Below are 24,625 nucleotides of genomic sequence, written 5' to 3'. Positions count from 1 at the left end.
GGAGATAGATTCTTGCTGATCTTCAACTCTATCCACATCTTCCAGATGGTGACCCAGTTCCAAGATTTCACCACAAAGATCTGTTGCCAATGCTGAGAGCTCCTCTTGAACGCCCTTAATATCTGATCTAATCTCCAATAATTTGTAGAATTAGCAAACATTAAGCTTTGCAACCTCAGCTACCCCACCCACACTGTGAATGCTCATCCACCTGAGCTGCTGCAGTACCTGTGGGGCCTGTTGCAGTCGACATCTTGTGTTCTGGAGCCTGTGCTCAATATGTGAACTCTTTTAAAGATTTGTAAATATCAACAATTACACAGTTATACTTAACATTTTATTAATTCTATATGCTTTCTACCAATCAATATTTCACAACTCATTCATTCACATACATACCATCTCCTCCGTAGAGAGTGCTGACTAATGCAACTTATTAGCTATCTACCCCACCACAAACCTCATATAAATGATAGTCCATATGCTCCTGCCCAAAAACGGGGCAACTCCACCAGTCAATTATGTCCACATGGTTAACATGCAACCGAGCAGCGTAACTCAAATGGTCCACTCTCAACAAGGTTTAAACCAATCCAGGATCCAAGTTCACAAGCTGCTGTTCCTTAAGTTAATTACATCTGCCCGCTGGTGTCATTCCACCGTGTTGATGGATTGTGGCCTGAGGATTACGTGGAGATTGGCTTAAAGTTGGTGGTTGAGATTCTATCATCAAGCCCTGAACCACAAACATCTTTCGCTTTCTATCCCTCATGCCTTTCTCTCCGCCGCAGTTCTTTGAACTTTGTGGTTCCCAGCAGCTGTTAGAACAGGCTTACTTTCTTCTGCATCCCTCCCACTTGGCAAAAGGAAGTCACATCAGAAGGAAGAATGCTGGGACTGGCCAGAGGAAGACCTGCTGTAATAGCTGCCAGCAACCACAAAGTTTGTAGAATTGTGGAGGTGCCTAAAGAAGGCAATGAAACAGAATCCTTGTTCAGTTGGAGGCGCTGGGAGTTTTTACCACTGTCACACTCCTATCATACAGTATGCCGTAGCATAAGTAACTATTTGACTATTTTTTACTGTGCATTTGTTTTATACAGATGACTCTGCCCATCCAGTGAGCTTCAGCGCTGCCAGAATTTGTCATACTAAATTTAAAGTTTAAGAACTTTTTTGTTGTCATATGAAAGCTTTGGATAAGCATCAGGTCACTATTCTATTTTACTTTTCTTTGGACTGTTTTACCTTTGTGTCATGCTATTTATCTGTCAGTAAGATGGTTATCCATTTCCCTTCCTTTTGTAACCTAGTAAATAATGACAGGTCTGCAAGGTCCATCTAGTCTGCCCAACAAAGTAGCCAGAACCACACTGGTTACTTTGTGCAGGTTAGTGTCCTTCGTGGTTAACACTGAGAATCTATCATGCCAGCCACATATAGGCAATATGATGTAATCTTGAAACAATAAATGTTAAAAGCAGAAGTATTGCTAATAGTAGGATCATTCCATGCCAAGTGGTCTAAAATTTAAAAAAAGTTCACACCATCATGTTATCCAATTTTGTTCAAATTTTATCTGTTGCGCGAGTCAGGTGTTAAACGAAGTTTCCCAAAATTTGAGGTCTCTAACTACAATAGTTGCAGATCTAGACCCCCTTTTCTGAAAGGTTGTCAGTCCATGAGCACACAACATTTACCAAAATGCCATTTTTGGGGTCTAATAAAATCCAAACACATAAGAATGGCTAAAAAATTCAAATCCTGTACAGATTTTGATGCTAATTCCGATGAAATACATTTTAACATTATGGATGCAAAATCCAGTCAAACAAGTTGACTCAATGTGCATCAAAATTGGTCGCGACTCATCGGAACATATTTGGACCAATATTTAGACCGCAACAACCTCCATGCAAACAAAGATACAGACTTGAAATTTTGAACAAGCATTATGCTTGTGCTGGACATAATACTGCCAGATTTGCAACTAACTGGCATCTATAACCGCCCTGTAGGATCTCTTCAAAGTTGGCACTGTCAGCGCAAATGGTAAAATGTACCAAAGTTCAAAGCCAATTATTAAAAAAGAGTCTGCCTAAATCAGCTTGTGAACAGTATCATCTGAAAAAGAAAATTGTGCTCTACAACACTATGTTTTTGTTTTGCAGTGCCACCATTAAGTAGCCATTTACTCAGGTCAAAGTATGTTATATTTTGTGTGTGCGATATATTGCGTTGGGCCATGATGGCTGAGCCATTACTGGTTATCGCATTAAAACCAGCATCCCCATCGCCATAGGGGCCATGCCCGATAGCCATGCAGTAACAGCCACGGGTGGGTTTCTTTACTGTAGGATCCCAAGCCTGATGGTGTGTTTCTTTGCTGCAGGTTCCCAAGCCTGCCTTCTTCAGTTGCTTCACTGCAGGTTCCCAAGCCTGCCTTCTTCCGTTACTTTGAAAGAGAACAGTTTCAGGGAAACTATATTGCCGACCAGATGATGTCACTGATGGAGCTGGAATAATAGCAATGATAAGTTATTCTGGAATCCAGCAAGTATCGCGTCCTACCGGCCAATAAAATGAAGTAGTGGAACCATGAGGATGCATAAAGCTTATGAAAGCATCTTTCTGTTCAACTGACGTTTCACAAACGTTTCCAATCCACATAACAGCGCACAGTAAATGATTGGACAATCAACGAATAAAATACGAATGAATAATTATATCAATACTTTTAAGCGACTATTAAGACTCAATTTTCCTAGAAATGAAGAAAAATTAGCGCATCAAGCGTACTAAATATAACATACTTTTGCCTGAGTAAATGGCTACTTAATGGTGGCATTGCAAAACAAAAACATAGTGTTGTAGAGCACAATTTTCTCTTTCAGATGAAACTATTCACAAGCTGATTCAGGCAGACTCTTTTTTTAATAATTGGCTTTGAACTTTGGTACATTTTACCATTTGCGCTGACAGTGCCAACTTTGAAGAGATCCTGCAGGGCAGTTATAGATGCTGGTTAGTTGCAAATCTGGCAGTATTAAGTCCAGCACAAGCATAATGCTTGTTCAAAATTTCAAGTCCGTGTCTTTGTTTGCATGGAAGTTGTTACGGTCTGAATATTGGTCCAAATATGTTCCGATGAGTCGTGACCAATTTTGATGCACACTTTTGAGTCAACTTGTTTGACTGAATTTTGCATCCATAATGTTAAAATGTATTTCATCGGAATTAGCATCAAAAACTGTACAGGATTTGAATTTTTTAGCCATTCTTATAAATGTTTGGATTTTATTAGACCCCAAAAATGGCATTTTGGTAAATGTAGCGCGCTCATTGACTGACAACCTTTCAGAAAAGGGGGTCTAGATCTGCAACTATTGCAGTTAGAGACCTCAAATTTGGGGAAACTTCGTTTAACACCTGACTCGCGCAACAGATTAAATTTGAACAAAATTGGAGACATGATGGTGGGAAGGTTTAGACCACTTGGCATGGAAAGACTCAGTACTTAACTTTTAATATTGAAATTAGCAAGTCGTCTTCCTCTCCACCTTGAGATATAATTGAAATGTACAGTAAAGTGATATATAGTACACAGACTTTATCTTCATCTGTCTTTTCCCATTGGCGGGACCCAGACTGTAGAAGTTTTGGTGGTGGTTATGACTGGCATTATTTGATCAGGGTTTGCTTTTTATATTTTAAATTGCTCTAATATTGTTTGAAGGGTGGTATAACAACTCAAAATAAAATTTTAATACTTTCACTCTTACTGATGTGTTTTTAGGTGGAGTACATGCTGTTATGTTTTGATCATTCAAATCAAAAAGTACGCTTGGCATTGAAAGGAGAAGAGATTCTGGAAATCCTTCAGCACAAAGGAGAAAAGACAAATCCAAAGTAAGTTTGGCAGCTAAATCTTACAGCATATGAAGTTTTATGGTAACTTGTTGTCATACTTTGACTGGACATCACTGTAAACATGATTTGACTTTAATTGTATCAGTAGCTTATGCAAAGATTTCTTCAGGTTTCTATTTTTAATAAGTTCTAATCTCCATCTAAAATGCTAGATGGGGCATAGAATAGATAGTGGAGGAGTGGCCTAGTGGTTAGGGTGGTGAACTTTGGTCCTGGGGAGCTGAGGAACTGAGTTCGATTCCCGGCACAGGCAGCTCCTTGTGACTCTGGGCAAGTCACTTAACCCTCCATTGCCTGCCGCATTGAGTCTGCCATGAGTGGGAAAGCGCGGGGTACAAATGTAACAAAAATAAATATACAAGATGAACAAATATGAAACGCATGTAAAAAAAAATAAGACCAAAACACTAGCAGCAAAATTTACCACGTTGGTGTTCTCCCAGGATAGGCAGTCATCCATGGAGCCTGGTGCGGATACTGCCATAGTGCACTGTCACTTTAACACTTTGAGGCAGTGCCTTCACCATGCTTGCATGGGTACATTCCCCCCCCCTCCCCCCCAGATGCTCGAGCGCAGGACCAGCAGTCTAGCGTTTTTCTGTGGAGCAGAGGGTGTGTTTCTAATCTCTCCTCAATGCATCAAACTTTGCCTTTTTGGTGCCTTCCCTTTTTGGGGGGTTATTTTTTCCTCATACTTTTTTCTAAATTTTGTTTAATTTATTGTGGGGGTTTTTTTTTTAAGTTTTGTTTTTTTTTGTTTTTGTTTTGTGTGGGATTTCTTTTAGCCTTTATGGGGAGGGCCTCTGAACCTTTTTTTTTTGGCCAGGCGGTATTGACCCAAATTCAGGTACAGAACTACTTGAACTTCCCGGTCGAGCCTTTGACCTTGCATCGGCTGTATTTCCCTCCGTGTTGACAAAGGTACCGAGTGGCTTTAAGAAGTGTTTCTTATCTTCTCCAGATCATTCCCGATGAGCGGGTACTATGCACTCCTACCAGCAGAGGGAGACTGAGGATTATTGAACAGCGCTTCTGCATAAGGAACTGTGCAACCCTGACCTCAGTATTTCTCAGTCTCCCAGCAGAATTAGGTGCTGTGCAACCCTGCTCCATGTTGGTGGGCACGCAAGTTTTGGCCCCTTTTTGGTCTTAGGTTCTCATGTTCCCTTAACTTTAAGAACAAAAAAAAAAAACTCTTTGGGAGAGGAGCAGCTGCCTTGGTCTTGGGCTTTTGCCCCTGCGCTTTTGTTGCGGGGTGTACACTCTGGGCTTTGGGTCCCTCACCCCCCCCCCCCCCCCACTCCCTCCTGCCTTGGGCAGTGTGCCTCAGCCTTCTCCCCCCTACCCTGAGAGAAGTTCCTTCATGCGGTTCCCTAGGGGGAATAGAGCACCATTCTATATTAAAACAAAAAGAGGATCGCCTGGGGAGAGTGTGGATTCTTCTATTTCTTGGCTCCAAACACTATTTGTTTTTCTGTTTGCAGCTGCAATCTTAGAATGAATTAAAAAAAAAATCAATAGGGGAGACTAACTGGTGTGTTTGGTGCTTGGGTCCAGAGCACTGGGACATACATTGTGGCCTCTGGTGCACATGCAAGCGAGGACACTTAAGAATATAAGAATAGCTACTGGGTCAGATCAGTGGTCCATCTAGCCCAGTATCCTGCTTCCAGCAGTGACCAATCAAGGTCACAAGTACCTGGCAGAAACCCAATTAGCAATGACATTTAATGCTACCAATTCCGGGACAATCAGTGGTCACCCATGTCCATCTCTGTAACAGACTGTGGACTTTTTCTCCAGGAACTTTTCCAAACCTTTTTTAAACCCAGATATGCTAACCCAATATTACCACATCCACTGGCAACAAGTTCCAGAGTTTAACTATTCTTTGAGTGAAAAAATATTTCCATGTAATTTCATTGTGTCCTATGCTACACCACTCAAGATTTTATAGACCTCAATCCTATTCCCCCTCGGCCATCTCTTTTCCAGATCCCTAACCTCTGTAGACTTTTCTCAAATGGGAGGCATTACATCCCCTTTATCATTTTGGTTGCTCTTTGAACCTTTTCTAATTCTGCTATATCTCTTTTGAGGTACAGCGACCAGAACTGAAGGCAATACTTAAGGTGAGGTTGCACCATGGAGCAATACAAAGGCATTATAATATCGTTGGTCTTATTTTGCATCCCTTTCCTAATAATTCCTAGCATCCTGCTTGCTTTTTTGGCAGGAGATTTCAGCATATTGTCTACAATGACACTTGGATCTTTTTTTAGGGGGGGGGGGGTGCCGACTTCTAAGGTGGACCCTAGCATCGGGTAACTGATTTGGATTATTCTTCCCAATGTGCATCACTGTGCATTTGTCCACATTAAATTTCATCTGCCATTTGGATGCCCAGTCTTCCAATTTTGTAAGGTATTCCTGCATTCATCCGCATATTAGATTATCAACTTTATTCCGCAATTTACTTAGGGCCCTGTTTACTAAGGTATGCTAGCGCCTTTATCACGCGCTAATGCTAGACACCTGTATATTCCTATGGGAGTCTCTACCTTTAGCATGTGCTAAAAACAATATCACAGCTTAGTAAACAGAGCCCTTAGTCTCGTAACAGAGTACTCTCTCCTTTGCAGACTTCCTTCCTTCCTCCTGAAACGGCCGAGTTCCTCAAGCTTCACAGGAAACTTCTAGATTGTTGTAAATATCTGGCAAAAACATGCCTTTGTTTCTTTTCACGTTTCTACCTCTGTTGTAACAGTGCAGTGTCTTTCCTGGCTGAGTCTCTGACCTTGAATCTGCTGTCCAGGATCTTGTAGCAGAAGTCTGTTGTGGAGACAACTTAATTGGTGACAAAGTAGAGGAAGTGGCAGATATAATTAAAAAGCATACAAGTACTATTAAAAACTGTATCCTAGCCATAAATGTCAAGTTTAATAAGGCTTGATATACCGTTCTTATGGCAGTATTCAGAGCGGGTTATAACATCTAGTTTAGAAAATGGAAAGGAACTACAATTCTTATAGGAGAGAGGAAAGAAGGGGAGAGAAGAGGGGCTCAGAGCCAGGATACTGGCTCCCTACTACTACTTAACATTTCTAGAGCGCTACTAGGGTTACGCAGCGATGTACAAATTAATAACTAAGGATGGTCCCTGCTCAGAAGAGCTTACAATCTAAAGGACGAAATGTCAAGTTGGGGTAGTCTAGATTTCCTGAGTAGAGGTGTTGTGATTAGGTGCCGAAAGCGACATTGAAGAGACGGGCTTTGAGCAATGATTTGAAGATGGGTAGGGAGGGGGCCTGGCGTATGGGCTCAGGGAGTTTGTTCCAAGCATGGGGTGAGGCGAGGCAGAAAGGGCGGAGCCTAGAGTTGGCAGTGGTGGAGAAGAGTACTGAAAGGAGGGATTTGTCTTGAGAGCGGAGGTTACGGGTAGGGACGTAAGGGGAGATGAGGGTAGAGAGGTAAGGAGGGGGCTGTAGATCGAGTGCATTTGTAGGTTAGTAGGAGAAGCTTGAACTGTATGCGGTATCTGATCGGAAGCCAGTGAAGTAACTTGAGGAGAGGGGTGATATGAGTATATCGGTCAAGGTGGAAGATAAGACATGCGGCAGAGTTCTGGATGGACTGAAGGGGGGATAGGTGGCTAAGTGGGAGGCCGGTGAGGAGTAGGTTGCAGTAGTCAAGGCGAGAGGTAATGAGAGAGTGGATGAGAGTTTGGGTGGTGTGCTCAGGAAGGGGCGAATTTTGCTAATGTTGTAGAGGAAGACGCGACAGGTCTTGGCTATCTGCTGGAAATGCACAGAGAAGGAGAGGGAGGAGTCGAAGATGACACCGAGGTTGCGGGCAGATGACACGGGGATGCTGAGGGTGTTATCAACTGAGATAGAGAGTGAAGGGAGAGGAGAAGTGGGTTTGGGTGGGAAAACAAATAAGTTCAGTCTTGGCCATGTTCAATTTCAGGTGGCGGTTGGACATCCAGGCAGCAATGTCGGATAAGCAGGCCGATACTTTGGCCTGGGTTTCTGCAGTGATGTCTGGTGTGGAGAGATACAGCTGGGTGTCGTCAGCATAAAGATGATAGTGGAAACCATGAGATGAGATCAGGGAGCCTAAGGAAGAGGTGTAGATTGAAAAAAGGAGGAGCCCAAGGACAGATCCCTGAGGAACTCCAACAGAGAGCGGGATAGGGGAGGAGGACAAACCATGAGAGTGTACTCTGAAGGTACGATGGGAGAGATAAGAGGAGAACCAGGAGAGGACAGAGCCCTGGAACCCAAAGGAGGACAGTGTGTCAAGAAGTAGGTTGTGATTGACAGTGTCAAAAGTGGCGGATAGGTCGAGGAGGATGAGGATGGAGTAGTGACCTTTGGATTTGGCAAGGAACAGGTCATTGCAGACTTTAGATAGTGCCGTTTCTGTCGAGTGTAGGGGGCGAATGCCGGATTGAAGCGGATCGAGGATGGCATGAGAGGAGAGAAAATCAATGCAGCGGCTGTGAACGGCGCGTTCAAATATCTTGGAGAGGAAGGGTAGGAGGGAAATGGGGCGGTAGTTGGGAGGGACAGGTAGGGTCAAGAGATGGTTTTTTGAGGAGTAGTGTGACCACAGCATGCTTGAAGGTGTCCGGGACAGTTGCAGTGGAGAGAAGAGAGGTTGAGGATATGACAGATGGTGGGGGTGATAGTAGGAGCGATGGTGCTAAGTAGGTTGGTGGGGATGGGGTCTGAGGAACAGGTGGTGGATTTCGAGGAGGAGAGGAGATGGGCGGTTTCCTCTTCGGTGATATCAGGAAAAGAGGAGAAGGAGGCCTGGGTTGGTTGGTTGAGAGAGTGAGTTATAGGATGAAGAGGAGGAGAAGGTTTGGTGGTGAATTCGAGGTTGATCTTCTGGACCTTGTCACGGAAGTAGTCGGCCAGAGATTGAGGAGAGAGTGAGGGGGGGTGGGAGCAGAGGGCACTTTGAGGAGGAAGTTGAGGGTGGCGAAGAGACGACGAGGATTAGAGATGAGGGCATTTGTCAATTGGGTGTTATAGTCCTATTTGGCGAGGAATAGGAAGGATTGGAAGGAGGATAGCATGAATTTGAAGTGAATGAAATCAGTATGGGTGCGAGATTTCCTCCAGAGGCGTTCAGCCGATCGGGCGCAGGAGCGAAGGTATCGGGTGCAAGGGGTCAGCCAGGGCTGGGGATTGGTACGCCTTGTGGAACTGGAGATGGATGGTGCAAAGGTGTCTGGAGCAGAGGAGAGAGTGGCATTGTAAGTGGAGACAGCTTTGTCAACAGATTCGGAGGATATGATGGAAGGGAGGAGATCAGAGATACTAGAGGATAAGGTGAGGGGGTCAACAGCCTGGAGATTTCTGGAAGTAGTATTTAGTGTTGGGCGAGAATGAGGGGGAGGGTGCTGAAGTGTGAATGTGATTAGGTGATGGTCAGAGAGAGGAAGAGCTGATTCGCGGAAATTGGAGGGTGAGCAAGTAGAAGAGAGGATGAGATCAAGACAGTGGCCAGATTTGTGAGTAGGGGTGGAGAAGCTCAGTTGGAGGTTGAAGGAGGAGGTAAGAGTGAGGAACTGAGAAACATATGAGTCGGATGGGTTATCAATGTGTATGTTGAAGTCACCAAGAATGAGGGATGGGGATGAGGGCTCAAGAAAAGCGGAGAGCCAGGCATCGAAGTCGGGAAGGAAGGAAGGGAGGGACTTATTAGGGGGGCGGTAAATGACTGCAACTCTGAGTGGCAGTGGGTGGAATAGACGGATGGAGTGAAGTCAAGAAGCATCAGCCAAGGTAGCAGCGAGTCACGTGCTATATGTATCAGTGAATAGCAAGGTTGAAGTCTTGTTTAAACTTCGTAAAAGAGGTTTCAGCGTGCAATGTGGAAGATGGGGTATTCCATAGGGTGGGACCAATAACACTGAATATTCGGGAATGATAAAGGTCTGACAGTGGAGGGAGGGAACGATGAGGTTCTTGGTTTCGGAACAAAGGAGTCTTGTTGGTGAATACAAAAGCAAGACGGAAGAGGGAGGTATAGGGGGTGCAGAAGATGTGAAGCTTGTGCATCAATTTGAGAAGTTTCTAAGTAATCCTGCAAGCCTGGTAACCAAAGTTCAGACTTAAGGAGAGTTTCCAATTTTATGCTTGATATACCACCCAATGGAGTTTCATCTAGGCAGTTTACAAGCAAAATCAATAATAAAGTAGAGAGGAACTACAGTATAGATAGGAGAAAGGCAGAAAGCTAAGAGAGTAGGTGCGAGTACTAGGAGAGTAGCACAGACACCATTATCTGACCCCATCAGACCCAGCAGCTGATTGATGTGTGATAGAGTGCAAAAGCTACAGTAAATGGATGAGCTTTGAGCTAAGCCTTGAAAGTAGACGGTGGATTCTGTATGAAGGGCATTACAGAGCCCATTATACTGAATGTCCAGTAGCGTATAGAGGAAAGACGAATGGCACATAAAGAAGGAACTTGCAGTAAGTGGTTCTGTGAGGAGCGAAGGGGTTTGGTAAGACAATAAGGGGTTAAGTATTGAAGTAAGTATGTAGGTTGGCCGGAATGGAGAGTTTTATGTACAAGGAGGAGAACTCAAAACTGGATTTGAAATGCAACTGGTAACCAGTGTTTCATGTAGGAGCGGTGTTGTATTGTCAGATCGTTTTGCCCCTGGTTAGAAGGCATATGGCAGAGTTTTGAACTAACAGCAGGCACTGGACATCTTTCTTGTGGATACTTTGCAGCAGTTCATTATAGTAGTCCAAGACCTGAGAGCACAAGAGAATGGATAAGGACATATATGGCTGAGATACTGAATAGATGAAACAGTTACTTGGTCAAATTTTTTTGCAAACCCAAGTTTTTTACGGGCGCATTTTGGGTGAACAAGAGACGGTGAATGTCCTGTTGATTAATTTCATAAAGTAAGGAATTACAGTAGTCCATACGAGTAATGGCAAATGAGTGAACAAGAACACAGAGGACAGATTGACTAGATCTGTTTTTAAGTTTATAGAAGCAGCATCTACCTGTGTTCTTCAGATCTGAGGTGTAAAGTTTAATGTGTCATCAAGAACACCTAAGACTTAACTGATTGAACAAAAGAAATAGGTGTTCCTAAGAGAGTAAATGGTACTCTAGCGGTTTGACGTCTATAGCAACAGAAAATGAGACCATTGGTTTTCTCATGGTTAAGTCGAAGTATATGGGAGTGAAGCCAAGCGGCAATACTATTGAGGCTGTGATCTAGTTACGGATGTCCTTGTCACTTCAGTTTTTATTGGCCAAGATCTGTTTGATGGTTTTGATGTAAACTAGAGGTATCAGGCCAAGGGATTGGATGAGAGTTAATAGAGGTGAGAGAAATATATTGAAGAGAGTGGGAACCAGAATGGACACCAGGGGAGAGTAGGAATGAGGCAGTCAAGTAACTCCATTAGTCCTAATGATATAGGGGCTGGAACTTCTCTCATACGAGGAAGAGCTAAAGAGGTTAGGGCTCTTCAGCTTGGAAAAGAGAGAGCTGAAGGGGAATAGGATTAAGGTCTTCAAAATCCTGAATGGGTAAAAATGAATCAGTTTTGTTCACTCTTTCAAAAAGTGCGAAGTCCAAGGGTCACTCAATGAAATTAACCAAAAATACTTTTAAAGCAAATAGAAGGAAATATTTGGTCATTCAAACAATTGTTCAGCTCTGGAACTCTTTGCCGGAGGATGTGGTAACAGTAGTTAGTATATTTGGGTTAAAAAAAAAGTTTTGAACAAGTTTCTGTAGAAAACGTCCATAGTCTGCTATTGAGATAGACATGGGAAAAGCCACTGCTTGCCCTGGGATTGGTAGCATGGAATGTTGCCACTGTTTGGGTTTCTGCCAGGTACTTGTGACCTGGATTGACCACTGTTGGAAGCAGGATACTGGCTAGATTTAGGACAGGAAAATCTTGCCTCAACAATCTACCACATTTCTTTGCAGGGGTGAACAAACATGTGGATAAAGTTGAGCCAGTCAATATTGTGATCTGAATCTTCAAAAGGCATTTGACAAAGTACTTCATGAAAGACTCCACAGGAAATTTGAGAGTCATGGGATGGGAGGTAGTGTTCTATTGTGGATTAAAAACTGGTTAAAAGATAGAAAACAGAGAATAGGGTTAAATGGTCAGTATTCTCAATCGAGAAGGGTAGATAGTGGGGCTCCCCAGGGGTCTGTGCTGGGACTATTGCCTTTTAACATATTTATAAATGATGTACAGATGGGAGTAACTAGTGAGGTAATTAAATTCGATGACACAAAATTATTCAAAGTTGTTAAATCGCAAGAGGATTTTGAAGAATTTCAAGAAGACCTTATGACAGTGTTTCCCAAGTCCAGTCTTGCAGTACTTCTTGTTTACACTGCCTCCATTATATGCAAATCACTTTCATGTTGTCAGCTTGGAGAAGATGGCTGAGAGGGGATATAGAGGTCTATAAAAAGTAGACATGAATCACTTGTTTATTCTTTCCAAAAATACTAGGACTAGAGGGCACGCAATGAAGCTACAAAGTAGTAAATTTAAAACAAATCGTCTTCACTCAACATTTAATAAATTTTGGAATTTGTTGCCAGAGAATGTAGTTGAAGCAGTTGGCAAGTTTTAAAAAAGGTTTGGATAGCTTCCTAAAAAGTCCATAGTCCATTATTAAGATGGACTTGGGAAAAGTCCACTGCTTATTTCTAGGATAAGTAGCATAAAATGTATTGTACTGTTTTGGGATCTTGCCAGGTACTTGTAACCTGGATTCACTACTGTTAGAAACAGGATGCTGGGCTTGATGGACCTTCGGTCTGTCCCAGTATGGCTATTCTTATGTACGATCAAAACTAGTCATAGTCAGGACTCAAGAGATACAGTATCAGTCAGCCTTTCCAGGAGAAATCTGTGGTCCACGAGGTCAAACCGCAGAGAAATCGAAGGATATCAAATTGGGAGTCTCTTATATTGGATCTTAGATCAGGATATAGTGGTTAATAATCCTTACAATACTGTTTTTGTACTATGGGTTTTTAAAATCCTGATTTGTTAGGGTCTAAGGTATTAGTTTTTTCCAGATGCTCTGCGCAATAGGCCTATAGCTGGTTGTAAGAGAAGCCGTATTTTTAGTGTCTTGTCTTCGGGTGAATATGCGTGATCTTCCACTGTAGGAACTATGCTATATTCCAGGCTATGAGAGATCATGAGTTGTAAATGGAGCATAAGACAGGGTTGAAATCTGCTTTAAAAACAAGAGAGAATAGGGTTGTGTGGGACTGTTGAGGCCTTAACTGTTTTTTTTTCATTGCTGCTTTAATGGTAGAGAGAGCAGTGACCATTAAAGGTTCCCATCTGACTGCTAAGTGAGGTAGGTAAGGAGTTTGTATCATTATATCTGCTAGATAGGCTTTGCACTGGGAAAGCTGAACGAAGGGAGAAAACTTTTATTCAAAGAAACTTCTACCTCTTCTAGAAGATTTGCTGGAGGACTTAGTAGTAGTACGACTTTGATGCTCCAATAACTGTACATCTAAATGTTGTTACACTCTCGCTCCTCCACTTCAAAGAACTGTGCCCCAAGGTTCACATCCATGGCAGCAGCGGGGACAAAAATCACACTCTAGACTAAACCTCCACCCAGTTTTTGACTCCTTCCTAGAGAGCATTGCCACTGTCCAGTTGTCTGTGCCAAGCGACCTACCAGTAGGAGGCAGACTGGTCCTTTTTGAACAGAGGTGGCCATTCATAACCTCCCACCGTTGGGTGCTATGTATTGTACATCACGGTTGCGCTCTGCATTGGGGGGTGATAAAAGACCTCCCAACCATCCACCAAGAGTCTTGTTTCAACTCCCTCCAAATCATAGTACTTCCTTATCAGCAGATGAATCCATTACAAATGGGCTGTGTCCACCTACCAGCAGGGGGAGATAGAGAACACTGAAAACCATAGTGTCTCTAGGACGGCTAGCTCCATCTGCCTCTTAGTATTTCTCTATCTCCCAGCAGGGTTGGACGCAGCTTGTTCAGCTCCTTGAAGATTCTGCCTGGGGTGGCTCCTGTGCTTTTGCCAGTTGTAGCAGGGGTGTTGTGGCTAAGTGGAGCCCACTTTAAAGGCACATAGGTTCGCCCTTTCCCTGCTTTACCCTTCCCCCTGAGTGGATGCAGGCATATAGGTTCGTCCTTTCCCTGCCTTTCCCACCCTCTTCGGCCTCCGGAGTACCTCTGTAGCTGTTTGCCTCCAACTTTCCTCACAGCGTAAAAAAAAAAATTGCGCTTTGACAGCGCTGCTATTTCTGAGGCTTTTCCTGACTGTGCAGCATGACCAGAGCTCGTGGACTCAGTCCTTTGAGGTAAGAGCGGTGTTCAGCTCCTCCGAGGAGGGCCTGCGGACGGCGTTCCAATTGGGGTGATTTTGGCGTGAAGCTGCCATTTTGAATTTTATTCCGCCGTTTTTCGGCGATGGCTGTTGAGGGAGTTAAGCTATGTTCCCGTTGTGGCAAGCGCAGATCAGCAGCGGGGCTCTGTAAAACGTGCTGTTTAGACGGTAGAGCCAGTACGAGCATGGCGAGCAATGATTCTTCTCGCTCGATGGAGCTGGCAGCGGGCGCCATCTTGGAAGCGCCGCATGGGTCACCCCTGCGGTTGTGGAGGAGTCTGAGAGCAGAGGGGCGCCTTGGGCCGAGGCTACCAGAGGAGCTCCGTTCCCCGTGACTCCTAATTCGGAGACGGGAGGTCAGGTTGAGTTTTTCTCCCCCGAGTTTGTGCTTATTTTACATAAAGACTTCATGCTGAAAAGAGCTCTGTCGCAGGTGTCTGACACTGCATTGCTACCTGGTCCCCCTCCGACTGATGATGGCCCGGGGCTGATGTCAGACGTGAATTCCCCTGAGCGTTGGATGCACGCTAAGCATAGATGGGTACATTCCCCGTTGTAGAGTGGCACCCCCCCCCCCCCCCCCCCCCCCCCCCCGTGGTCGGGCTGTGGGTACTCTGAGGGATCTGGCAGGTCTTCGTGGTCTGAGGAGCCAGAGGAAGGTGCCGGTTTGCCACTGGATGTGGATGATCCCACTGCGGTTCGGATTTTCCACCGCGATGAGCTGCCAGCACTTATCTCTGATGCCTTACAGGCCCCTTTATTGATGATCCTGTTAAAGGTGAAGCCTCCTCTGGTAATCCGAGGATGGCGAGTACGAAGAAGCCTGCTCGAGCTTTTCCTTTGCGTGACTCCATCCAAGAGCTTATTTCTGCTTATTGGGTTTGACCGTGAGGGGCCCTTGAAAGTGGCCAGGGCAATGGGGCATCTTTACCCTTTGAGTGAGGAGCACTTGGCCCGGTTTGGGATGCCTAAAGTGGATGCCTTAGTCACGGCGGTGACAAAAAAGACCACCCTCCCAGTAGAGGGAGGGGTCGCCCTGAAGGACATTCAGGACTGGCGGCTGGAATCAGTGCTAAAACGATCCTTTGAGATTTCAGGCCTAGCCTTAAGGGCATCTGTTTGCAGTTCTTATGCTGCTCCAGCCTGCCTCTCTTGGTTACAACAGGCAGTGGAACAGCCCGTGGATGGTGCGGAGTCCCTCGCTGAGGTTACACCACGAATGGAGTCGGCCTTGTCATTTTTAGCTGACGCCCTCTATGATCTGGTCAGAGCTTCGGCTAAACAGATGTCTGTGGCGGTGTCCGCCCTCCGCCTTCTATGGCTACGGCATTGGGCGGCTGACATGGCCTCTAAGCAAAGGCTGGTGAAGTTGCCCTTTCGGGGCCTTCTGTTATTTGGAGAGGAGTTGGAGAAGATTGTTAAAGACCTGGGGGATGCTAAACCCCAGAGGTTACCTGAGGATAGGCCGCGGCCTTCTTCCAAGGGTCAGGTGGTTCCCTCCTCCTCCAGACTTCGCTTCCGTGAAGCTCGAAGGTATCGCCTGGGGCGCTCTGCTGGGTTTACTCAACGTGCCCATTTTCAGCAGAGGAACTCCTTTTGCTCAGACAAACGCTCCGCAGCGGCAGGCTCAAGGCCAGGAGTTCAGGGCCGTCCTCCACAATGATGGGACGCCGGTCCACTCCTTTACAGCTGTAGGAGGAAGCCTTTCCCTCTTTCTCGAGGAGTGGACCAAGATTACCTCAGATCAGTGGGTCCTGGACCTGATCAGAGAAGGTTACCGATTGGAATTCAGTGCCCCGGAGAGAGACGTGTTTGTGGAGTCCCGATGCGGCACTGCGGCGGCGGCGGTAGAGGAGACCTTACAAGTCTTGTTGCACCTTGGAGCGGTGATCCCTGTGCCTCCCGCCGAACATGGTTGCGGTCGTTACTCCATTTATTTTGTGGTGCCGCGAAAAGGCGAGTCTTATCAGCCCATTCTCGACTTAAAGAAAGTCAACGCGTCACTAAGAGTGCGGCATTTTTACATGGAAACCCTGCACTCCGTCATTGCGGCGGTTCAGCCAGAAGAGTTCCTCACGTCTCTGGACCTGAAAGAAGCTTACTTGCACATTCCTATATGGCCCCCGCACCAACGGTTCCTCCAGTTTGCAGTGTTGGGAAAACATTTCCAGTTTCGGGCCTTACCTTTTGGCCTTGCCACATCTCCCCGAACCTTTTCCAAGGTAATGGTGGTAGTAGCTGCTTTTCTCAGGCGAGAGGGTATCCGGGTTCACCAGTTCCTCGACGACTGGCTCATCAGAGGGGACTCTGCAGAAGAGAGTCGTCACGTAACAGCCAGAGTGGTCTCAGTACTGCAATCTCTGGGCTGGGCCGTCAATATACCCAAAAGTCACCTGACCCCCTCTCAATCTCTAGAATATTTGGGGGTCCGGTTCGACACGGCCTCGGGGTTTGTCTTTCTACCCGACCAAAGACGGTGCAAGCTTCAGAATCGGGTCCGTCTGCTCCTGCGGATGCCTCGCCCGCGAACTTGGGACTTTGTCCAGCTGTTGGGGTCGATGACGGCCACCTTGGAAGTGGTGCCATGGGCGAGAGCGCACATGAGACCTCTGCAGATTGCCCTGCTTCAACGATGGTCTCCTATGTCCCAGGATTATCAACGCAGACTCACGTGGCTCCCTGCGGCCCGAATCAGTATGGAGTGGTGGCTCTCAGACAGCATACTGCGGTGAGGAATGCCGCTAGCGCTTCCCGATTGGTGCCTGATGGTAACGGATGCCAGCCTGAAGGGCTGGGGAGCACATTGCCAGGGAAACTATGCCCAGGGTCTGGACACCCGAGGAAGCGGGGTGGTCCATCAATTGCTTGGAACTGAGCGATATTCCAGGCTCTTCTGGCCTTTCACAAGACTCTGGAGGGACTGGCTGTCAGAGTTCTGTCGGACAACACGGCAGCAGTGGCCTGCATAAATCGTCAAGGCGGCGCTCAGTGCCAAGCACTGGCCGCAGAGGCCGCTCAGATATGCCACTGGGCCGAGCTACATCTGCAGCTTCTGTCAGCAGCTCACATAGCAGGTCAGAGCAGCGTGCAAGCTGATTTTCTAAGCAGGTATCAAATTGGCCCTGTGGAGTGGGAACTGGCAGATGGTGTTCCTTCAGATCTGTGCCAAATGGGGAATACCCGTAGTGGATCTTATGGCCTCAAGCACAAATGCCAAAGTCCTGCCCTTTTTCAGCAGACGGAGAGATCCTCGCTCGGCGGGGTTGGATGCCTTGGCTCAACCCTGGCCTTTGGGCCTCCTGTATGTGTTCCCTCCTTGGCCCTTAATAGGGCGACTCCTGTGAATTTGGCTGCATCAGGGAGTGGTGATCCTCATTGCCCTGGATTGGCCCAGGCGGCCATGGTATGCGGACCGATGCTGGTGGAGGCTCCCCTTCCCTTGCCTCTGGTACCGAACCTGTTGACGCAGGGCCCGGTGACCATGGAGGATCCATGCCACTTTGTCCTTATGGCATGGCTATTGAGAGGGCACAATTGAGACAAGGGCTATTCTAACAAGGTCATTTCCACTCTCTTGCAGGCCCGCAAGCATTCCACTTCCGTGGCCTATGCTCGGATCTGGCGCCAGTTTGAGGCTTGGTGTGCTTCTAAAGCGGTCACACCCATGCGGGCTTCTGTCTCGCCGATACTTGACTTTTTGCAGGATGGTGTACAAAAAGACTTGGCCTATAATTCCCTGCGTGTTCAAGTGGCAGCGTTGGCATGTTTTCGGGGGACGGTCTCGGGCCTCTCCCTGGCTGCGCATCAGGACATTGCACGGTTTCTTAGAGGGGTGCTTCGGCTCCGGCCTCCCGTGCGGGCCCCTTGTCCGGCTTGGAACCTGGGGCTAGTATTAAAAGCTCTTCAGTGTTCGCCCTTCGAGCCACTGAGGCGAGCTTCGGAGAAGGATGTGACTTTAAAAACGTCTTTTTGGAGGCCATTACATTGGTGAGATGGGTGTCTGAGCTCCAGGTACTGTCCTGTGAGACCCATTTCTGCAATTCTCAAGAGTCCGGAGTTACGGTACGTAGTGTGCCTTCCTTCCTGCCTAAGGTGGTTTCAGCGTTTCACCTAAACCAGCCTATTTTTCTGCCCTCCTTTTCTAGGGAGGAGTTTCCGGAATCTTTTGGGCAGTTGCACCTTCTGGATGTGCGTAGGGCTCTGTTGCAGTATATGCAGATGTCAAATGCTTTCAGGACCTCTGCTCACCTTTTTGTATTGTTGTCAGGTCCTTGCAGAGGGTCTCCAGCGTCTAAAGCCACTATAGCCCGTTGGCTTAAGGAAGCCATTTTTTCTGCATATCTGCTATCTGGCTGGCCTCCGCCTGACGCCTTTAAGGCACATTCCACAAGAGCAATTTCCTCCTCTTGGGCTGAGACGGGAGCATTCTCTCTTCAAGAGATATGTAGTGCAGATACTTGGGCTTCTAAGCTCTCTGTTGCCTGTCATTACAGGCTGGATGTGGCTGCCAGCAGGGACGCGCTTTTTGGAGCACAAGTGCTGGTGCGTGGTGTGGCTTGTTCCCGCCCTATCTAGGGATTGCTTTGATACATCCCATTCGTAATGGATTCATCTGCTGCTGATGACAAGGAAGGGAAAATTAGGTTCTTACCTTGGTAATTTTCTTTCCTTTGGTCACAGCAGATGAATCCATGATCCCTCCCTGATTGACTTTGTGTTCAGTTTTTCCTGCAGACATGTTCTCTCATTGGGAGATGTTGGAAACCAGTCTTCAGGATTTCTGTTCTACTACAGGAGGTTGAGTTCGTCCCTCCTTTGTGTTATTGCTCCTGTTCTGGGGTGTTCGTTCGCTGTGAGGAAAGTTCATGTTATGCTACTTTGCGGTTTAACACTGCTTTGGAAGCTTCAAAATACTGAGAGGCAGATGGAGCTGGCTGTCCTAGAGGCACTATGGTTTTCAGTGTTCTGTATCTCCCCCTGCTGGTAGGTGGACACAACCCATTCGTAATGGATTCATCTGCTGTGACTAAAGGAAAGAAAATTACCAAGGTAAGAACCTAATTTTCCCGTCGGGAGGAGCTCTCTGCCCTCCTTCGGCAGAATGCCATAGAACCAGTTCCTCTGCCAGAGAGGAGTTGAGGGTTTTACTCCAAGTACTTTTTCATACCAAAAAGACAAGGAGAGTACAAACAATTCTCAACCTGCGAGATTTAAACAATTCTTACCCAAAGAAAAATTTAGCATGGTTTCCCTGGGCTCGCATCTCCTCACGATCCAACTCGGACTGGCTTTGCTCTCTAGATCTGAAGGAGGCATACATTCACATACCTATTCTCCCTGCCCACAAATTTCTGTACATCTGCAGTGGGACTGCATTATAAGTACAAAGCCTTACCATTCAGCTTGACTTCGGCTTCTCAAGTGTTCCCAAAAGCCTGGTATTGGTAGCTGCAATGCTCCGCAAGTGATGCATACACAAATTCCCCCACTTTGACTGGTTAATCAAGGTAGCCTCCCAAGAGGCAGCACAAACTTCAATTCTGTCCACCATAAGGCTCCTAGAACTCAGTTTTGTGATTTAATTACTCCAGATCATATCTTCAACCTGTTCGGACCTTACAGTTCATTGGGGCTGTCCTGGACACTACTCAGGGTTGAGCCTTCCTCCCTCAACCGAGAGCAAACAACATAATGCATCTCATCAGTCCTTGTGACTCTGGGCAAATCACTTAACCCTCCATTGCCCCAGGTACACATAAGTACCTGTATATAATATGTAAGCCGCATTGAACCTGCTATGAGTGGGAAAGCGCGGGGTACAAATGTAAGAAAAAAAAAAGTGTCCAAATCCACCCAGGTATCTGCTCATCAGATGCTCCACCTACTCAGTCACATGGCTTCAGTCCATGTAACACCATTGGCTGAATTCCACTTCCAAATTCTTCAGTGGACACTCCTCTCAGAGGTCCCAAGCCACAGAATTGCTCTAGGTCTGTATTTTGAGCTACTCCACCCTCTACAGTGGTGGATGGTGTCCCAAAATCTCACCTGGATTCTTCAGTCTCGGCTCCTTCGACATCACAAAGTCCTCACCACCGATGTGTCTGTGTTGGGGTGCTCACCTCGATGGTCTCCACACACACACAGGGTTCTTGGTCCCCACGGGAGAAACATACCAATCTTCTGGAATTGTAAGTGGTCGGGGGAATACCCTCAAAACTTTACATGACCACAAACTCAATCAAATAATATTTGTTTGCACAGATAACCAGGTTGTGATGTAACCTGAACAAACAGGGAGAAACAGGTTCTTACCACCTCCGTCAACAAAGAATCCAAATATGGACTTGGGCAGCTTCTCAAAACATCTCTATAAGAGGTTTACCTATTGGGCAAACAGAATGCTGTGGAAGACAAATTTTAGCAGAGTCCTTCAGCCTCATGAACGGTCCCTCAGCATGCCTGTAGCTCATCAAATGTTCCAGTATTGGGGAACCCCAGCAATAGACCTCTTCACTTCTCAGAACAAGCTTCCCTACTTTTGTTCCAAAGTTTATGCTTCTAACTATGTAGCCCCAGATGCCTTTTTGCTCCACTGGGGAATGAACCTTCCATATGCCTTCTCCCACTTCCTCTCATAGAGAAAACTTCTCGAACTATGTTGTGACCAAGAAATTATGATTTAATTGTTCTCTACTGGCCACGTCAAATTTGGTTCCCTCTTCTCCTCCTGAAATTGTCCTCCAATGAACAATTGAGGTTAGATCCTTTTCCAGCCCTAATAACACAGAACATGGGGTCCTTCCTCCATCCAGACCCTGCTCTCTGGCCCTGATGGCTTGGTTTTTGACGACATGGGCTCGCATTCCTTAAACCTTCCAGAAGGAGTCTCTTAATTACTATTAAACTCTAGGAAACCACCTACACAGAAGTATTACCATTTTGTGGAGAAGATTTTCCCTCTGGTGTACAGCCAGAACACTCAACCGTATCTTCCTACCCCTGTGGAGTACCTTCTCCCTCTTTCTGATTCTGGCCTCAAGACCAACTCAGATACACTTGAATGCCATCAGTGCTTTTCACTCTTGAGTTAATAACAAGCGAATTTGTTCGTCATTTAAAGTCAGGAGGTTTGCTTTGAAATAAAACTTTCTCCAAGGAGAAGCAGGCTTCAATATTCTCACAAGTGGGTAGACGCCAATACTCGTCGCCCGGTCTGGCAATTATGCCAAAGTAAAAAGTTAAAGCTTTGTGAAGCGCTAGCCGCACTCCACCACACATGCACGAGTGCCTTCTTGCCCGCCGTGTGAACGTGGTCCCCTCAGTTCTTTTCTGCGTGAGGAGCAGCTGCGTTTTTTCAATCCTCTCCTCGCACACGCCTGGTTCAAAGAACTTTTGAGTGCCTTTCGGCTATTTTCTTTTAATTTTTATTGTGGAACTTTAAAAAAATTTTTACCCTTTAAACCCCGTCCTTTATTTTATTAGCGAGTTTTGACTAAGTTCAAGTTTTCTTTCTTTTTTGATGTTACGGGCCATTTTTAGGCCCCAACTCCAGTCGGGTTCTTCCCTTCTTTATTTGTGCCTTTGTCCCTTTTTCAGGCACCATCTAGTCGTTTGATTTGGCTGACAAGGTTTTCCTGTCCATATCCATGTGGCTTCAAGCGCTTTACCCCGGTGCAATTGGCCCATCTTGGGGACGGACACCCATTTTTGGTGTCTGCAGTGTCTTGGGCCTGACCCTAACCCTGCTAACTGTGTTCTCTGTCCTCGCATGAAGAAGAGAACCCAGGTGTCCCGAGAATGTCAACAAGAGAAGATTTTTGGAGCCAGGTCCAGTTCCTTGACTTTGCTATCGACGTCGGAGCATCACACTGGCATCGGGAGCCTCAGTAAGCATGGCTGCTTCGAGACCTTTAGACACTGGGAGCAGTGAGGTGTCAAGTGGATCTCTGTCTCGAGGCCTCCTGCTGTGCAGGCCCTCCCCCGTACTGTCATCATCAGACTCGACCCTGAGTTGATGTGAGGATTCGACAACAACCTCGTCTGCACCGAGTAGCCTGTGTGATGTGCTTTGGGCGAAGGGTAAGAAGCATCATCATTGGTCGCCCTCAATACATGGTGCCAGGAGCTCAGGAGCGTCAAAGGATGCGGCACCGGAGAAGCTTTGGCACTGGGAGGACCGCTCTCCCTCCATACAGGTGGTGCTGATGCGACTGTCTCCAAGCAGCCGAGATCCTGCACCCGTATCAACCCCAGCGATTCTGTAGTCTGCGTCCCAGCCGGCACCCCAGCTTTTCTTGGTGTCAGCCCTTGATGGAGTGCATCCGGGCCTTGCTCCCTGATCTGCTGGATGGCCTTATTCAGCAATGTGCATCGGTATTGGGGGTGTTTGCACTTGCCATACCTCCTGCTGCGGCCCCACTTGGCCCTCAGCCTGTGGTGTGGACCCGGTGTCGACTGCCACCCAGGCCGGCACCCCCTCAATGTCGGTGGAGGAAGCTTTGCTGGAGTCAAGATGGGAGCAGGCTTCTCAATGCCGCTCCTGAGGATAAGGCTCCTTGGCATAGAGTCAGGTTCGGTCTCGGACATCCCATAGGGAGATCCTGTCCAACACCGAGGAGGAGCACTCATGGGAATCGGAAGAAGATCACAGATGCTTTGACTCGGATGAGTCTTGTGGGACCCCCTCTGAGCCCTCCCTGCCACCTGAAAGGAGATGATCTTCACCAGAGAGCCTTCGTTTCCCATCTTTTGTTAAGGAAATGGCCGACGTCGTTCTATTTCCTTTGGAGGTGGAGGATGAGCCCAGGTCAAGGCTGCGACGTGGTCTTCACACATTCACATCACACTACAGCCTTGAGCAGGATACTCAACGCGACAGTCGGTTTGTTCAGTCAGTGTTGCAGAATCTGTGTGGGGTCTAGAATCCAACTCCACCCTCCTATTCTGTTCCAGCTGCACTCTCACTCAGTTGTATATAGTTTCGGGTTAATCTGTGTTTATATCCTCGCCATTGCGAGGCCCAATTAACCAGTGTTGTTTTGGGTGAGCCTGGATGCTATGGATTCCCCACTTGTGAGGTTATTGGAGTCTGTTTGTCCCAGCTGCACTCTCACTCAGTTGTATTTAGTTTCAGGTTAATCTGTGTTTATATCCTCACCATTGCGAGGACCAATTAACCAGTGTTGTTTTGGGTGAGCCTGGATGCTACGGAGTGAGTTTATTGGAGCCTGCTTGTCCTCTGAGAAAGCGAAGATACTTACCTGTAGTGGGTATTCTCTGAAGACACAGGCTTCATATTCTTACAATTCTACCCACTTCCCCTTGGAGTGGTCTCCTTGGTTAATTTTATTTTGTTTTTTTTTGCTTTAGTATTAAACTGAGGAGACTGCTTTCCCCTGGCATGCGGGAAGGCACTTGCACATGCGTGGTGGAGCAAGGCTGGCGCTTCACAAAGCTCTAACTTTTTACTTTGGCATAAATGCTGGATAGGGCATCATGTTACTGGCTAGAGCAGAACTCTCAACATAACAGCTGATTTGATCACAGCCATTTATTTTGGGTCTAGAAGGTTGGAGAAAACATACTGCTGTTTGTTTGGGGTTTTTTTTCACTGAACCTTACTCATTGTAGGGTCTCTGTTCTTTAGAGACAGCCTAATAGCTACGCACTCCCATCAGTGTGGGTATTACATCCTGCCTGTTCTCAAGAAAAGTGATCTTACATACCTGTAGTTGGTATTCCTCCGAGGACAGTAGGATGAATATTCACACCTCCCTTGGAGTTGAATTCTGTTACTTATTGTATTAGCCTGAGCTGGTCCTGCAGGATGACAGATGCAGAAAGATGCGTGACAGGTTGCTTCCAAAAGCTTTTAGGAAAAATCTGGGAACACTTATGTGACAGGCTCCATCAGATGATGCCACCCATCACTGTGGATAATTCATCCTACTGTCCCTAGAATACCTGCTACAGGTGGGTAACTGCTTTATCCATGTGTGATTCAAAGTTCTATATCATCTACAGGGATACAAAATATCTGGTGAAAACAAGGAAAGTGTTTCTTTATATGAAGCCCTTAACTGATTTCAACAGCAAGCTTGGTTGTGTTATCTGAATGTATATGCTATTAAGAGAAATGTATATATTCCAGTTATCCTTTCAGATGGGTTAAAGACTTGAATGTAAAACAATACCACCAAACTGCAGTTTAGAGCTTTTTAAAGCAATAGTGCATTTTCCCTACATCTGTTCTGGATGTTGCAAATTATGTAACCTTCTTCTTAAATATT

At 46.3% G+C, this 24,625-nt stretch overlaps 1 protein-coding gene across 1 annotated transcript in view; it reads left to right on the top strand.

Moving 5' to 3' along the window:
• The window catches only part of GCLC (glutamate-cysteine ligase catalytic subunit), a 188,987-nt gene that overhangs the window by 24,171 nt on the left and 140,191 nt on the right, over positions 1-24,625 (top strand). Inside the window, 1 exon segment of the mRNA XM_030198967.1 lies at positions 3,797-3,909. Coding sequence (XP_030054827.1) covers positions 3,797-3,909 — 113 coding nt within the window.

This window comes from Microcaecilia unicolor, chromosome 3 (genome assembly GCF_901765095.1).
Source record: "Microcaecilia unicolor chromosome 3, aMicUni1.1, whole genome shotgun sequence".
NCBI classification, from domain to species: domain Eukaryota; kingdom Metazoa; phylum Chordata; class Amphibia; order Gymnophiona; family Siphonopidae; genus Microcaecilia; species Microcaecilia unicolor.
The sequence above is the reverse complement of the archived record's forward strand: the minus strand, read 5'-3'. Positions and strand labels throughout refer to the sequence as shown.